This window comes from Colossoma macropomum, unplaced genomic scaffold (assembly GCF_904425465.1).
Source record: "Colossoma macropomum unplaced genomic scaffold, Colossoma_macropomum, whole genome shotgun sequence".
NCBI classification, from domain to species: domain Eukaryota; kingdom Metazoa; phylum Chordata; class Actinopteri; order Characiformes; family Serrasalmidae; genus Colossoma; species Colossoma macropomum.
Window position 1 is genome coordinate 38,465,408 of NW_023494795.1, and position 17,580 is coordinate 38,482,987.

At 39.8% G+C, this 17,580-nt stretch overlaps 1 protein-coding gene across 1 annotated transcript in view; it reads right to left on the minus strand.

Annotated features, from left to right (window-relative positions):
• Positions 1–17,580, minus strand: part of rngtt (RNA guanylyltransferase and 5'-phosphatase) — a 194,252-nt gene that overhangs the window by 17,348 nt on the left and 159,324 nt on the right. The window contains exon 14 of the mRNA XM_036582370.1: positions 1,486–1,552. Within this exon, the coding sequence (XP_036438263.1) occupies positions 1,486–1,552 (67 nt within the window). The remainder of the gene's footprint in view (positions 1–1,485; positions 1,553–17,580) is intronic.

Sequence of the window (17,580 nt, forward strand, 5' to 3'; positions counted from 1 at the left end):
CACTAAAATTAGCAGAAAATTGCCAAATTTAAGTTTGTTCCCTAGAGAATGTGTTACCTTATTTCACTTTGAAAATCAACAATTGTAATTTGACTACAGGTGTTCAAACTTCGCCTCACAGCAAGAAGGGCCTGGGTTCGATTCCTGGCCAGGCGGCCAGGGTCGTTTCTGTGTGGAGTTTGCTTGTTCTCCCCGTGTCTGCGTGGGTTTCCTCTGGGTACTCTGGTTTCCTCCCACAGTCCAAAAACATGCAGTCAGGCCAGTTGGACGTGCTAAATTGCCCCTAGGTGTGAGTGAGTGTGTGAATGTGTATGTCTGTCTGTCTGCCCTGTGATGGACTGGCGACCTGTCCAGGGTGTATCCTGCCTTCCGCCCAATGACAGCTGGGATAGGCTCCAGCACCCCACCGCGACCGAGAAGGATAAGTGGTTTAGATGATGATGTATGTATGTATGTATGTATGTATGTATGTGTTCAAACTTTTGCAAATGACTGTAGATGGAAATTCTGATTGGTGGGACTGTACTGTGCTTCAGGCAATAAGCACTCAGAGCTGAAACACTTCTTATAACTTCACAGTGAATGGGCAGAGCTAAACTGCCACAGGATGAATAGGTGGATGTATCGTTGCTGTTGCTATCTCAATTTTTGTCTGTGTTGTCTGTAAACTCCAGTCATACTTTGCATTATGTTAAACTGTCATGAACTGACCAACAGACATGATCAAAAAGTTACTTGGGCTGGGTGGGGGGACTGTTTACAATTATTTCCATTATAAGTTAAGAGCGTTGTTTTCTTCTCATGTGAAGTAGCCATTTTGGATTCACGACATTATGTTCTGACACTGATGATACATAAGTGAAGGCAAGTCAGTTATCCTCAGTTAAAAAAGCAATCAGGGCTGAAACTCTCCTTATAACACATACACAAAGTCATTCAGAGTGGTTTGATGTGAAATGTTCTACTCTAGAGCCCAAACTTTTTTAATATGTTTATGATGGAAAGCTACATGGAGGTTGTTGTAAGGCAAAACAGTCCCCAAAGAAAACTTTCTGTTTTCAGATTTACCACTATTTTACCATCATGAACATTATATTTAAAAACTAAGAAGATGTAAAGCCTCACAGGTTGTTTTGGATAGTAAATTAAATGTTTGTGTTGTTATCTTTAGAATATTTAAATGTACTTGATTATTCATGAGTTTAAAATAATAGATGGCATGAATATGGTGAGTGATTCCAAACGTTTGAATGGTAACGTGGTTAAATACATAAGGTCATATATGGATGCTGACATGAACATGTTTGCTGTACAATGAATCAGGAGTAATGAATGCAGGAATGGGGGCAGGGAAGGTGACATATACAGCAGCAGTGTGAAGTGGGGGGGCGGCTTCAGAAGCTCATCTGTGGCTTTGTGACAGAAGCCAGTGCCTGACGCCAGAGCCTGGCATAGGTGTGAAGCCAGATTTAGCAGGGATCTCACCTTCAGCTGTGCAAAGGGCATGTCATAGTTACCGACGTACAGCAGGCCTACCGTCTGAGGGATCAACCTGGTAGGAGACAGATAGAGAGAGAGATAGAGACAGAGAGAAAAAAGAGAGAGAGTTTGTAACCTTCTCCACTCTTTTACCCCCACACAGATCATTTTAATGTAGAAAATTTGATATATGGAGTTGGTTCACTGCTGCTACTACTATTATTGTTACAACTACTACTAATAATAGAAATAAGCAGCAGCAGCAGCAGCAGTAGTGTTATATTGTTGTTATTGTGAATGATGTTGTTGTTGTTGTGCTTTGGCAGTACTGTACTTGACACAGACATGCCAATAAAGCTGAGAGAGAGCGAGCGAGAGATAGGGAGGGAGAAAGAGGAGGAGGGAGGGACGGAGTGAAGGGGTGGGCAGTGAGAGACAGTGAGGCTAACAGTCTCAACACTCCCCAAAATATAATAATAAGAAGAATTATTATTACAATTATTATTTTTATGATTATTCTTATTGTTGTTGTTATCATTAGTGATAGTAGTAGTGCCATATTGTTGTTGTTAATGATATGACTGTTGCTGTTATTATGCTTTGGCAATACCATACTTGATATGGTCATGCCAATAAAGCAGGCAGGGAGAGAGGGAGAGAGAGAGAGAGAGAGAGAGAGAGAGAGAGAGAGAGAGAGAGAGAGAGAGAGAGAGTAAAAGAAGAGATAGCAAGATGAATGTGGAAAGAGAGAAAAAGCAAAAGAGAGAGACAGAAAGAGAGAAAGAACACAAGTGTGAGTGAGAGAGAGAGAGAGAAGGAGAGTGAAACAGAGAGAGGGAGAAAGATAGAAAAAAGGTAAGAGAGAGATACAGACAGGGAGTGAGAGCGAGAGTAAAACTGAGCAAGAGAGTGCGTGAGAAAGAGGGAGACAGAGAGAGAGAGAAGAATGAGCGAAAGCATGAGAAAGACAGACAAAGAGAGATAAAGGCGAGAGAGAGAGACAAGGAGAGAATGGAACAGAGAGGGATACAGAGATGGAAAGAGGAAAAGAAAGAGTACGTGAGAGTGAGAGCATGAGAAAGACAGACAGAGAGAGAGAGAGAGAGAGAGAGAGAGAGAGTGAGAGCGAGAGAAAGAGGACAAGTACGAGAGACAAGGAGAGAGTGAAACAGAGCAAGGGAGAGAGAGACAGACAAAGAGAGAGAAAGAGAGAGAAAGAGAGAGAAGAGTGAGTGAGAGAGAGCACAAGAAAGACAGACAGGGAGAGAGAGAGAGACAAAGAGAGAGTGAAACAGAGAGAGGGAGAGAAAGATAGAGAGAGAAATAGAGAGAGAAACAGAGAGAGGAGGACGGGGTGTTGAAAATGGAACCTACATACACTAATTTACTGCATGAGCACACAAGCATGAGCACATTCACATTCACTCAGATTTGTATTCACGGCTGCACACGCTCACATGCACATACGCCCCCACATAGTTATTCATAACATGCAATGAACACTTTTCAAAGATGCTACAAATTCTGATCATGTGCACTTTGATGTCTAATGTGTTCAGGAATACTGCCTCACTTCAGATGGCTTCATTAGACAAAACCTCTGAAAGCCGAATTATTAGAGATGCACAATGTATTGGTGGCCATACATTATTCATTACACATTATACGTTCTACATTACCTGTCTATTAATGGGCAAATTTAATTATCAGTCTGATATTGAAAATCCAGATAATTACAACTACCAACTTGGTGCACCACTTCTGATTGCGCCTGCGCTGACGCACGAGTCACGCTCTGATGCTGCAGAGTGAAAATGTTTTTCACGGCTTTAGCTCTACTTCAGTCAGGATAAAATGAAGTTTTAGTTAGAGATATATACAATACACACACCGATACTAAAGCCTTGAGTATTTGCTGATACCAATCAGATATTTGTTCTACTATGTTTTAAAATGAGTTATTTTTAATTGAAGCAATTCACTTCAGATGAGCATCTTAAGTAGCCTGTCATGCTGAAACTACTCAAACACTCTACTACCCCACAGGGAGAACTACACAGCGAAAATCACATCACACAATGGGACTGCGTGCTATTTCAGAACACATTTGGCACAGTATTGGATCAGATTCATTCTTTTTTCCCTCCGATATCCAATCCAGCATATTGTACTGATGAGCCCAACGTTAATGATTAACACGGATATGACATCTCTGCTTTCATTAATACATCCAGTACTGTGCGGAACTCTTAGGCAGCTAAACATGTTATTTAATAATATTTATCTCAGCAATTTTTATGTGTAAAAACACCATATATTTATAGAATAAATGCAAATAAACATAAATACAATAAAAAATACACCAAAAACTACACCTACAACAAAAAATACAAATACAAAATATAAAAATACAAAACACACACAACATTTTATGCCCGTTTTAGTGAAGTTTTACCATCTTGGCTGATAATACATCTAGCTGATGTCCTCAGAGAGACTAAAAAATATAATAAACAATAACACAGACTTACTTTGCTCTACTTTAAGCTTTAGCTCAGCTATCGCCACTTTTCTCGCATCTCTGGCTTTTCCTCAAAAGTAGAATAGTTCCTCCAATGTTCGCCTTTTTATGAGGCTGAAGTCAGCTTCTCATTCGCCAGCTTCTTGTTCAAATTTTACCGTACCACCTTAAATGGTGCCTGAGAATGTAACTGCTGCACCATTTAAGGTGGAATGGGACAATTCGACTGAGAAACCTAATGCATTGCTATGGTGACCAGCAGTCTGCACGCCAATCTTCAGGATTAAAGGTTAAATTTGCAGTTACACGTTAACCATTTCTGTTTAAACTGTGTTAGAACGATCAGCAGAGCTTTATTTTACTGCAAAGGAGGATTATTTTATTTTTACCTAAAAATCTAATTCTGCTGTGGAGCCACAACAGGGCAGTAAAAGAGCTGCATGGGTCTGACCCCTGGTCTAGACAATCCAGGTATTGGATGATAACCACAAGTTATACTGGGGTGCCATGAGGAGAGGTCTGGAAAGGGTTAAACGAACACACTGACATACATAAAATTACTACTTACTGTACTGATATTATTTGTATTTATTCTAATAATATTATTTTTTCTGAGCAAATAAATGCCTACGGCTCAGATAAATAGCTTTTAAATTAATTGTCTTGGAGCACTATATGCAATCAGATATTTAAAAATGAATAAATTCAGGAAACTATGAAGACTGAAGAATACGAGGCAGCTAGCACTGTTTAGAGATTTAGCCTGTTTTATGCTCAAGGCACATCATATTTAATGTCAACCACAACTAAAGCCTGGCTGAATCTTGATTCGTTTTTCCGGAGGAGGTCAGGTAATGTGATTTTAATGGCTGGTCTGTGTGGAATAATGCATCTGTGGATTTTCACTAAAAAAACTCAGATAGTCTAGACCTTCATGACAGTGCTCAGATTGAAGAGAAATGGGTCAAAACAAACAAACTTGCAAAACAACCGCTCCCTCCCTCCCTTCCTCCCTCGCTCGCTCCCTCACTCCCTCACTCACCTTACCCATTTTTTCATGCCAATTTAAATACTGTCCAACCCGCTAGCTAGGTTGCACATTATGCAATTAATCTGGGAGGATGAAGGCCAGCATGTGCCTCCTCTGTGACATGTAGCACCCCTGCATCCTTTCCAAGTGCTGCTAATGCAACGTTATTAGGTAACAATTGGAAGAGAACGCTAACTGCCAATTCTGTTACATTGGCTAACAGATCCTACTCTAAGAGTGAGGCCAATTATGTGCTCTTGGACTCCCCACCACTAATGGCTGTAGCATCGCTGTGGAGCAAACTTGTGATCCCTTGATGACAGGGCCAATGCTTCGATGGCTGCGCCACCCAGGAAGCCTGTATTTTAAATTGTCCCTAATTTCACTCATGGCCAAACTTTTTTGCCTGCCACTTTCAGTTTACGTCATATAGCAGAGTCGGTGGCAACTTCAAAACATGCAGTAATGTTATTTAACATTAATATCACAACATATTTACCACTATAGTTACATGAAACTGAAGTTGGCTTCTTATTCAACAGTTTCTTGTTTAAGGTTTCCATTCCACTTTAAATGGTGCAGCAGTTACTTCCTGTTCAGTCCATTTTGGATGAGCTCAAGCCCAGAGAACACGGCGGTGTTTCTGGACGTTGCTGCCATATTGTTTCTGCTGTGCATAGTACAGTCACAACTTGCATTTGTGGATACAGTGACAGGGTGTTCATTCACAATGGTTTAACGAAGTATTCCTGAGCCCATGTTGTGATACTGATCACAGAAACATGCTAGATTTTTTTTTGGTTAACTCTTCTTGTGATAAAACGTAACAAATACCCAAACAGTGATTTCAGTACCTTAAAACTGGAACCTCGACCAGTTTACTGAGTACTCAAGTACCACCCCTATTGGTAATCACAGAAACTACAGCACCTTCCAAGAGAAAACTATCTTCAATACTGCTCAAATGTTATTGGTTATCGTTATCAGCCCAGGAATTCCACATTGGTGTGTTCCTATGAATCACTAAACACCTTTTCCAAGAGTCCTTTCCTGCAGTGGTATTGAGAAGAAATAAAAGAAGGAAAAAGAAAAATACAACAACAATCAAGGTACAAATTCACACTATCAACACTTGACATCTCATGGGTGTGCTCCCCAGGTTGCAGAATGTCAGCCTGCTTATTATTATGACTCCAGGGTGATAACAACCATAGATCAATCATAGAATCAGAATCAAAACTGAATCTGACACAGAATATAAGATATGAATTGGATTCATTCCTGATTATTCGGTTTCGAATGCTATTGTGCTGCCATCTCTCTTACACCAGAACCTAAGATTGAGCCCGAAGGCCACAGCTGTTCCTACCCAGTCGAAAGCAGTGTGAAATCACAGGGGAAGTGTGAGGAACCAAACAAGCACTTCTACAACCTCAGCATCCGGGGGTGGGGGGGTGAGAGAACGCCTCTTCCCGTCAGACCAATTACCCTCCCCATTAGGAGAGAAGAGCAAAAACAGCTTTCTAATCCAAAAAAATCAGAAAAAACTCTAACATCACCACCACTACACAGGCTCGCACACAACCGCTTCCAGCCCATTACACCGAAAGCGTGTGGATGTGCTTCCGGAACGTGTCTGGAGGTTTGTTTAATCCCACCAAGACACAGCAGAGGCAATGAGAGGCTTCGGATCATCTGACAGCCTAAATACAGAGAGGCCACGCAGATGGAGACAGCTCGAACAACTCAGCACTGCTAGTATTTACTGCTGATCTCCGAACAGTTTTGCCTGTAATGGATAAGGTTAGGATTCGAATCGGGTAGACTAATGCTGGATCAGCCCCAAGAGGAATGCTCAACAGAGGTTTAAGCTCACAGCCCAACTCCAGCCACGATAAAAGACAACAGCAGGATGTAATGTGTAAATCCAATTTGATTTGTTCTTTATCTCCCTGGAATTAGGAGCACTATTGATGTGTTCTTCTGCAGAAACCACTGCGAGAGTGCACAAACGTGGCCCGACTTGAAAAGGAAAGGCTTACTTCCATCTTGCTTTATTCAATCTGGGAGGAAAAGATAAGATACACATCACACAAGTGAAGCATTCTTTTTCAGAGAAGGTTTGATTTCAAGTATTGTCTTTACAGATGGCTCCTCCCGAAGAGCACGGATCTCTCAGGGTGTGACCTTCGACTGCAGTCCTCTTCTCCACACCGTGTCAACAGTCTGTGGCGAGTCAGTATTGACATGCTGTTCCAAATATAACCCACCAGGATCTCATAGCAGTGAAGAAGTGTTTTTTTTCACAGGTTGAGAACTGTCCATGATGCTGCCACTGGGATTTCTCCAAATGGATGTTGTGATGCTCCCCGGCGTCATAAATATGTCACTCACGTGCTCTGGCACAATGTATTGGAGAACGTTATGGAAGCAGGTGTGGTGGTTAAATCAATTCGCGATAAGCATGTGGACATGTCTGAAGTGAAGCATCATGCAGTCATGTGATCCATGCATGCAAAAGCAAGAACTGCCATCATTATTTATTTCCCTGAATGACAAATCCATGTAACACTGTGCAATAACAGCAGCAGTGTTGGGGGAAAAGCAGTACAAAGTAACATGTTACAGTAAGGTTACTGCTATTTTCCTATAAGCAGCGCAACACGTTAAAGTCTTGTATTCACGTTTCTGAATTATTAATGAAATGGGTCAACAAATACAAATCAAATTTACATCATTTTACACTTACCCACTTATCATATGTAGTTGATCAGCCAAGACATGTTTGGAGTCCAAATTATGCTTCTTTAGATTAGAACTAGAGCAGCGAGGCTAATGTTGCTAACACTAGAACTCAATAGTCACCCAAATAGCCCAAGACATTTCTGTAAAAATACATCACTAAAACTTCTCTCAACCAACTTAAACCACATCCAGGTCTTCATTAAGGTCATGTAGACTTGTCCATGTGGTTTAGGACACATTATGACTCACAGTGAGGTGTAACAATGAACAAAACTGGAGCAGACACTTTAGACAACAGGGTCTGTATTTGTAAACCACCTCAGGAGTCAGAATGCTGATCTGGAATCAGTAATGACAGTGTGACAATGACAATCATATATATGGAAGAATCTGATCCAAGATCAGACCTTCTTTGTGAATACTAGCCACAGCGTTGTCTGAAACGGCCAACCACAGCAATGAAGTTTTGTTAATCCTGTTTTTGGTTCTAAATCACAGCAGTAAGTCTGCACAACCTTACTGAAGACTGCCTTTGGGTTTGAGCATGTTGAGAGAAGTTCTGGGAATGTATTTTTACAGAAATGATTTGAAAGTAGTTTTAGCCAAGTTTTAGCCCAGCAACTGGCTATGTCTTTTTTAAAGCTAGTGACATGCGTTTTAAAGTTCTGAAGGGACTATGGGTCATCAATACTTGTTGCTGCTGTCTGAAGCAAACCTCATATATCCATTTTTGTCGTTTTTTTGACATAATTTGAAAATACCTTTACATTGTGTGTGAATTTCATGAAGAATGGACCACAGGAAATCACACAAAATGACTTGGAAAAAGTCTGGTTCCACTGACCTACATTAAAAGTAAAGTTGTTTTTTTCCTTTTTGCCTGTAATCTTCCAGAAACCGTGTTGTATTTCTAAGTAGTACAGGTGTTGCTGCATTTTAGAGAGTAACTTGGTATTACAGTAATGAGTAGTAGTGTTACTTTTTCAAATAATCTATTTACAGTTTAAGAGATGCAATTTGTAATGGATTACTTTTCTTGACTACCTCAACATTGAACAGCAGTCTTACAAGATGACTGCATGGGACACTGTGAAATGGTTGCAGCATCATTGATGTTCCTGTGAACTGGACACCAGATTACAAAAAAAAAGGAAAAAAGTAAAAAAAAGAAAATCTTTGAGACTCGGTCTCCAATGCAAGAAAATAACCACTTTCTGCTTGGCTCATCCATTAGCTCCACTCTTTTGTAGTTGGTGTGTGGTGAGAGTCATAACATGCTGTTCTCCTTCTGGTAGCTTTTTAGACGTGGTGGTCACATTCTGAGATTTTTCTTTGTTGCAAGCTGTCTTTGATCAACAATTTTGCCTCTGGCGACGTTACAGTAAGCATTCTAAGACCACAGACTTTAACAGAAAACCAAAAGATTGTAGAGCGTATACCTGCCTTAACATGGTCAAAAAGGAAAAAAAGGCCATGTCTACAAGAGCACAAAACACTGTATACAATAGCCATCATCGTTGTAGAACACTGCTTATCCTCATCTCCTAAATGGCCATGTTTTCGGATGAAGATTTGTATTTTTACACTATTAGTCTCTCAGCAGCATTACGCCTGCATGAAGAATTAGCACTTTTCTACTGCTCATCGTCTGGCTTTCAGAAAAATGATGTAATAATGGCACAGGTCTACTTCGCTCATCTAATATGGATCACATTACGTTGTCAATAGCAGGACAGCAGATCCAGGATAACTCTTGACAGTCTGAAGAGCCTGTAATGGTTTTTCAGCATTTTAAACTCAGGGTGCTGCTGTTGTTTATGTCAGTTCGCTTCAAGGATGATCAAAGCCCGCCTGTAGAAGAACTCTTTGCTTTGCAGTAAATACACTGTAAGTTAGCTCTAATGGTGTGGACTAGCATTCCTCAACCTGTTACCTGCCTTGAGTCTGTTACATCCAATATAATTCTCAAAAAAACCGACAGAAGCTGTTAATTTGGAATTCAGGGCTGTGAATGAGGGAAGCCATGTCCTGGGCTGACCTGATGCAAATCAGAGTGCTATCAATCCTGTCTGTGTGAGGGTGTGTAGGCATACACCAAGGTCCAATTCGATCGGCTCCCAATTACCATAGCAGTCAAATAACCTCTCCGAATTGTTGCTCCTCAAGTAGCCGGACCGTACCTCTTGGTTTGATGGACTGCATAAACAGCCTAGTCTTGTCTCTCTTGTGGCCTACTATTTTATAGAGAAAAGAAAAGGAATATTGTCTTTAGATACGCCTTGGGAGACAAGAAAGAATTGCTGAAGGCTAAACTCATTAGCATTCCACAGGCATTTTAACTCTCAACACTCACTCTTTTTCCTGCCTTCTATCTCTCTCGCTGCCACGGTTTTGGACCGCGGCACGGCTAAAGCTGATTTGTATAACACTGTCCTGGGCAAGGCTCTTCTCATAGACAATTCCAGCAGCAAGACGGGCCATCTGGACTTCGGTTACTGACCATTTCGGGAGCATAAGAAGTAAACACAAATTGCATTTGCAGCTAACTGGCATAAGCAGCTCAACTCCCCTTCAGGAAATAGCAGAAAGCATGACTGACTGCTCTGAAGCTCTCACAGCTTCATCTCTGGCTCTTCCATTGGCTGACTATGTGGACTTTGTTAAGTGTGTCCATTTAAGGCTGTTATTAAATTACTCAGAGTTAGTCATCGTCCCTTTGTCTCCAGCATACTAATGAAGCCATGTCCCGCTGGAACCACTCTCGGCGAGTAGTCGGTGTTGGTAATGGTTTACTAAGGATTGTAACTGAGGGAATGCTACGCCCCCACCAATCTACAAATCCTCACACTGTTAATAAACTGGTGAAACTCAGTTGAATATCAACAGGATTACGATTAGATTGAGGGTGGGAATAGAGTGATGTAAGGGTGATGTGTGTTTACATTATGATGGTAGATGGGACAACGGTAAACTAGATATCGTTTAGAATGAAACAGCGACAGAAAATTCTGCCACCACCAGTGGGAATGGCAGATTATCACAGGAGTCAGCAGGGTGTTCCATCAATGATTGAATTTACCCAACTTCTGCCATCAGCTGCAGTGGTGGCATAAACTTTATTAAGCTTTTCTTAAACACGGGTGTTGAACGCTTGTAGTTGAGGGCCAGGAGTAACTGTCCATTTACTTCAATGAAAACATACCATTAGAAACTTTAGCATGTGCTCAAAACGCCTTGTAGAATAAAACAGTAGTGGCTAACATTATGGTCTTAGACATGGGGAAGAACCACTGTTATATACATTATGAAGGTATACAAAAATACCTTCATAATGGATCATTATACAGCCTGAGCTCTTGTATAAGGTGATGGAATCCTCCATGTTGTTGTCGTCATTTTGGCACAACAAGGGCTTCCCAGTGTTGGCAACGTTTTGTTGCAGCGCTTAAAAGAAAAATTTGAAATTCATCTTTGCTTCGACTTAGGAATCCATTTCTTCTTCCTCTTCCATGTTCTTTAAGTGGTTTGAATGTTCAAAAAGAATTCATCAGTCTTGAAATGAAGGCTCCACTGCATCAGGCTTTTGGTGTTTTGGTGTCAGTAGACCTCTAGAGTGAGGTTTAGGGTTAGGGATAGGTTAGGTTGAGGTTAAGGTCGAGATAAGAATGAGTACTAGGCTTAGGTTTGGTAAGTTTTGGGTTGAGGTTAAGGTTAAATTAAGTTTTGGGCTGAGGTTCCAGGTAACGTATTGGGACTAGGGAAAAAGCTGTTTAATTCAGCAGACAATTAACTCAATATAGGTTAAAGCTAAGGTGATCATCTACAATGGACCATCAAAATAAAGTGCTACCATGACATCTTTCAGTTGATGAAAGATCACTTTCATCACCTCTTGCAGTCCTGATGATGAAACTAGACAAAATGAAACCATGAGACAGTCTCTCAGTTCAAACCAAATACTTCACATATGCGCCTCCACCTTGTCTCTTCACTTTTCCCACTCTTAACTTGTATCACGCATCATCTCTCTCTTCTTCAATCACTTCCATGACTCCCTCTCCACTCCCTGAACTGAGAGTGCCCTCTGGTGTGCCATTTAACCATTTAACCCCAGACCTATAACAGCATCTAATGGAGCATGTGCACAAGAGCCTTCACTGAACCGTGGCCAAAAAAAAACGTCAAATCTTTTCAGCACACATGGAGTAAACGAGTGAAAGTTTGTACAGTTGTCGGTTTATGTCTATACGTTGAGTAGATCTGTAAGGCGGACGAGGTTTGGGGTGTGGGTGTGAAGGTGGCAAGGGAACGCAGCAGTTCTACCAGCCAGGCTTTAGGTATTCAGAGCCATGCAGCAGAGGGACAGAGGCTATTCTAAGCCCAGGCCTGCAAAGCCACTGATAAAGGTGGAACAGTTGGATAGCCAGGAGCCATTTCGTTCCGACTGTTTTAACTGGGATTTGAGTTGAGCGGCATCGCGTCAGCATAACCATGGCAGAGCAGAGGGAACTGAACCTAAAGTTTGAACTTCCTTTGAAGTTCAAAAGTTGGAAGGAGATTTCAGGAAACTGACTAACCATCAGCTAATAGCGCTGCTAATGGTGATTAACCCTTAGAAGTTGCAGTTATGACCAGAAACGGCTAAACCATGCTGTACTTTTATATTCTGCATTTGTTTTTGTCATTCACATTTAAACAAATGGGAGAAACTGGGGGAAAGTGCAGATCTATGTATGTAAATACATAACAGCATTTCAAGAACTGTAATGTAACATAACAGACGTCTGAAGCGTTTAATGTCTCTTAAAGCTACCTCACAGAAAATGGTTATGAATACGTTGCTTGATGGCTGAACAATAGTCTTACAATAGTCTTGAAATAAGGAAGACTTTAAAATGATGCTTTTATCTACAGCATATTTTTTTAATACATTTATGGTGAAGAGGTATATACAAGCCAATGCAGTGCAAAGAAAACTTTTTTTTCAGGTTTACTACTCTACTACTACTTTACCATTACCAACATTAAATATATTGCTGCTGTCAGAACAAAACCTTGTATCTCCATACAGGCAACTTTACAGGATGAGAAAAAACTTTTGAAAACAAAACTTTTGATGGAAGTACATGGATAAATATGTTTTTCCAAGTAACTGTACTATTTCTACAAGTCCATTCATCATGAAATTTTGACACATAATAAAGGGCAACTGGCCTTTTCAAATAGTGTCAAAAACTGGAAAATGGCAAAAATGGAGATACAAGTTTTTGTCCCGACAGCAGCGATATAAATGTTAGGTTCACTCATGCTGGTCATGTTGGGCAGCCTATGACTGTGTCTATTTTTGTAGACATCTACACACATCTAGTAGGGTGGCAACTATGATTAATCAGTCCATTATAATATTGTAAAATCTGGAAATAAAAGTGTGGTTACTAGTATGTCAATAACTAACAAGAAATTAAAGTTAGGCACAAGGTCTTATTCTAAAAAATGAAAAATATTAGCATTATTTCTCCTTTTCCACAATGCTCTTTCAAACATAAAACATATACCCTGTCTTTTAAATCACATTAATAACAAAATAACAAGGGCTTTTATCAAAGGCATGGCAACAAGTATTCTGTATTACTTTTGAAAACGCTATCAAGGTGCAAAACAATGTGAAACGTGCAAAAACAATAAAGGAACACATTACCTACTCTCAAATGATAAAGCAAAGTGAAATTATTATTTTGCAGTTGGTAATATTAAGCAAAATTGACATTACTGACCACCATAGACCCTGCACTGCAGTCTCTGCAATCTCTATTTTCTTTCTATGAAATAATTTAATGTTAGATGGAAAGCATAAACATCATCAATTGAACTAATCAATAACAGGACACACTGTTTATTTATTTTTTTTTAACAACATTATGAATTTAACTGTATTGTTGTCGGAGATCTAATATCTATATCTAGTATCTAGTATTTGATGAGTTGGAATAGGTGAAAACAGGGAAGAAACAAAAACGGTGTGGTCTCCAGGTGTTGAGCTAAGAACCGCTGCTCAAAAATAACTAAGCCAGAGTACAAACTAAAGGCCAGAGGGCTAAATCTACAAACAAGACCTTCTTCTCTCCCAGCATCTCTCCCTGGAACGCTCTGTAGAATCTAGCCCAAAGAGCAGAGCTTTCTGTAGTCCCTTTTCTTCAGCTCTCAGCCTCTTTGCCTTTGTCATTGCTCTCTTCTCTGAACCCTTTGAAAATAATGAGAGAAAAGGAACGAGTGAATATGAGGGGCCGAGACAGAGAGAGAGGAAGAGAGGGATGGCGTAGGAGGAAGCGACGAGCTCTTGTCACATTTTCCAGTTTCTTAGCAGGGGCAGAGACACAGCCATAACCTCAGTACCTAACAGGCCTCTTCATCACAAGAGCTTTGAGAGAGAGAGAGAGAGGAGAGAAAAAGGAGAGAGAGAACCCACCCACTAGCTATGCTCGCACGTCTGTTCGGTGCTGTAACACCTACTAGGATCATCTTCCAGATTGCAATCACAAGTCACAAAACCAGCAGAGGACGGACAAAAGTAATTTTTGATTTAAGAGGCTTATCGCAATATCAGCTAAGCTTTTAAGCATCTTGAAAACTTGCTGCACAAATCAGCTTCATAATATGTGAATATGTGCAACGTGTTTCTCCAAAACTGGCATCTTACAACCAACATTACTGCCACGTCTATTAGAAAGCTCACTGCCAATTAGAGCTGCAAGAGGACTTGTTAGGATACTAAAATATTTGGAGTTGATCCCAATACCAGTGAAATTTAATGATTCTCTGCACCATTTTTACCATAGCAGACCAAACATTCTAAAATAACCGCCAAAATACAGCTCTGGATTAAAAAATAATAAAGGATATGGACAAAATGTGACTCCTAACAACTGTGCAAGACCTGGTAGACCATCAAAACTGTCCCCATCAGATAAACAGTACTTAATGCTGTCATCTGTGTGAGAATATCAAACTTCACTCTTGCTTTAGATCTAAAAAAATCCACTGATGTTTCTGTCCATCCTTCTACTGTGAGAAGACAACTCAGCGTTATGGGCCTGAAAGGATGTGTAGCTTTCAAAAAGAAGCCCATACTGAGAAAAGAAAAGACAAAAAAGGCAGAAAATGCAACCAACTTCTAAGACTGAACTTTCAAATGTGGAAAACTATTCCTGGAGATGTCTTTAAAAAACTAAAACAAGCCTCCCAACAAAGAATATAAGCTGTCTTAAAAGCAAAAAATTAAAAAAGTAACTTGTACTTAATGGTACAATTTGAATTAAATTAAAGGGTCATCTTACCTGCTTCAAATTCAAAGCCCCGGCACTGCTACAATAATGACAATTAGCTATGGGATTCACTCTCTATGGGATTTGCAGTGTCATGTTAGCGCCAAGCAAACAGTGGTGTACATTCACTTTCCCGCACTGAGTTTAATACTACAGCTCTAGCATAAACACTGACTTTTGGAGCTTGTAAGACATGCATATTTTTATTTTGTATATTGCAGTTTTTACGTGAATCCTGTGAGTATTATTAGAACAGTTGGTCACATTTTATTTTGAGTGGTCCTATAAGATGAAATAAACACTCAATGGACTTTCAGTAACATGTCAAAAACATATGAGGGTTAGGATTAGGTTTTTGGTTGAGGTTAAGGTTAGGGTTAGGATTAGGACCAGGGTTAGGATTAGGTTTTTGGTTGAGGTTAAAATTAGGATTAGGGCCAGGTGAGGGTTAGGTTTTTGGGTAAGGTTGGGTAAGATTAGGTTTTGCATAATGGAAGTAACATATTAACAATACATCTACTTAATGTAAGTATCAACAGAACATCTTCAAGATATTTACTTTAATGTATTCAGATGCTTCACTACTGCTACTTCACTGATATGTTGTTGATGTGTTACTGATATTCTGTTAAGAGTCTATTAATCATCTACAAAAGACCACTCCAATTAAAGTAGCCTGTTAGCTTTGGAAAGAATAGCTACCTGTATTTTTGAAAAACTTAAATGAAACAACAGATTCTTTAGTTAGAATTTACTCTTTAAAATATATTTAAGGTGCAATTTAACTGCTGTTTTAACTCTTTTCTAATATGTATGTGTATACACTCTTGCTAATATGTGCTTATTTCCTTGTTCCTAATATGTGTGTGTATATATGATATTCCAAAAAGGGGATATCGTTGATTACAGTAATATACTGCTGTCTACATGTGGTCTTGTAAAATTACCATTTGGCACTGTATTTAAAACATACAGCATGTTATTAACATAAACAAAATCTATGAATATCTATTACAGTAAATCTGCCAACTCTACTGTCAGTAAGTTACTGTAAATTTACAGAGCAATTTTTGTGTAGAAAATCTTTTACATTGTACTCTTTAAATATAACTCAAAGTATAAGTTTGTTTTATAATTACGTCTCTGAATATCTGTGTGGTCACACTAAACAACTTTAGCATGTCCTGGTTTCTGCCTCTCGATTTTGTAAAACATCTTCTTGCATTGTTGGCTAACAACAGTGAATGGGTTTTACCTTAAATGAGCCAGACACGATAAACGCCAGAGGGTCCTTGGAAAGTGAATTTTAAATGATGCTTCCTATGGTGCACTACAATCTGTCCGAACTGCCACATGCATCATATAAACATTACAGAACATTATAAAGTGCTTTTGTTTTTAAGTAAGAGGAATCAATGTTATTCTATAATTGTCAGCTAATCTAAACCTCAAAATATTAGGGCAGCATAATATTTAGTTTGTTGGGTAGTTCTGGTCATTATTTTTGGACAATCTGTGGGATCTTTTGGTACTTGCACGCTTTGATGCAGGCCGAGCACAAATCCCTAAGAGGTAAGCAGTAGACTTGCAGTGTGTGTATGTGCTGTAATAGCAGTCGTGTGGAGATGAAGGTTTCTCAATGTGTGAGTGTACAGAGGTATGGTGGGTCTCAGTAGAGTAGAGGCAGGGGTGGTCCAGTACAACTGTGGGATAAGGAGATCCATGTCCACTCATGTGGGAGTTATTGATCTGTTTACTGGAGCTGCACAGTCTCTCCTCTCAACTGCCTGCACCCAGACACCTCCAAACACCTCCAAGACTACCACACGCACAACACTGAACAGAGTCAGCACACTGTAATGAAGAAACCAATAAATGTGAGAGAGAAGAAAGAGAACAAGAAAGAGTGAGAGAAGGCCCAGTCACATTAGCACTTGTCAGTGAAATTTCACGAGTGAAAAGTGCATTAATTTCACAGGAACTTGCTTTGATGAGCGGCTTCCATAGCAAATAAGTTTTGCGTGGGAAACTTCACATCAAATTCATCTTTCGTGAAGTCAAATAAGTAAATTTGCATCCTCAGCCAGTAACACTACTTTTTCGTCTGCACTTATCTCTGAAGGGGCGGGGCTTTGAATAACAAGAAGATCTAAATCGTATGAAACTATAATTCATCTAGTGTCTTAGTGTCAAGACCCTATAAACATTTCAAATACTATAAACATATGAAAGAGACACTATATGATACACAGGATACACACTCAGTCAGGAGACTGTATTATTGCCTTATGCTTTTGTGACTTTCCTGTTTAGTAGTTGGGTGAGTTAGCCAGCTTTATGACTGCAAGGCTAGCTCCCTGGCTAAACGCAGCTGCACACACCAGACATGCCAATGTCACCAACCAGGACCTAAACTTTTTTAGTACAACTCAGTGTGCAGCACCATACTGTCTCAAGCATATAATTATTCTAATTCAAATATA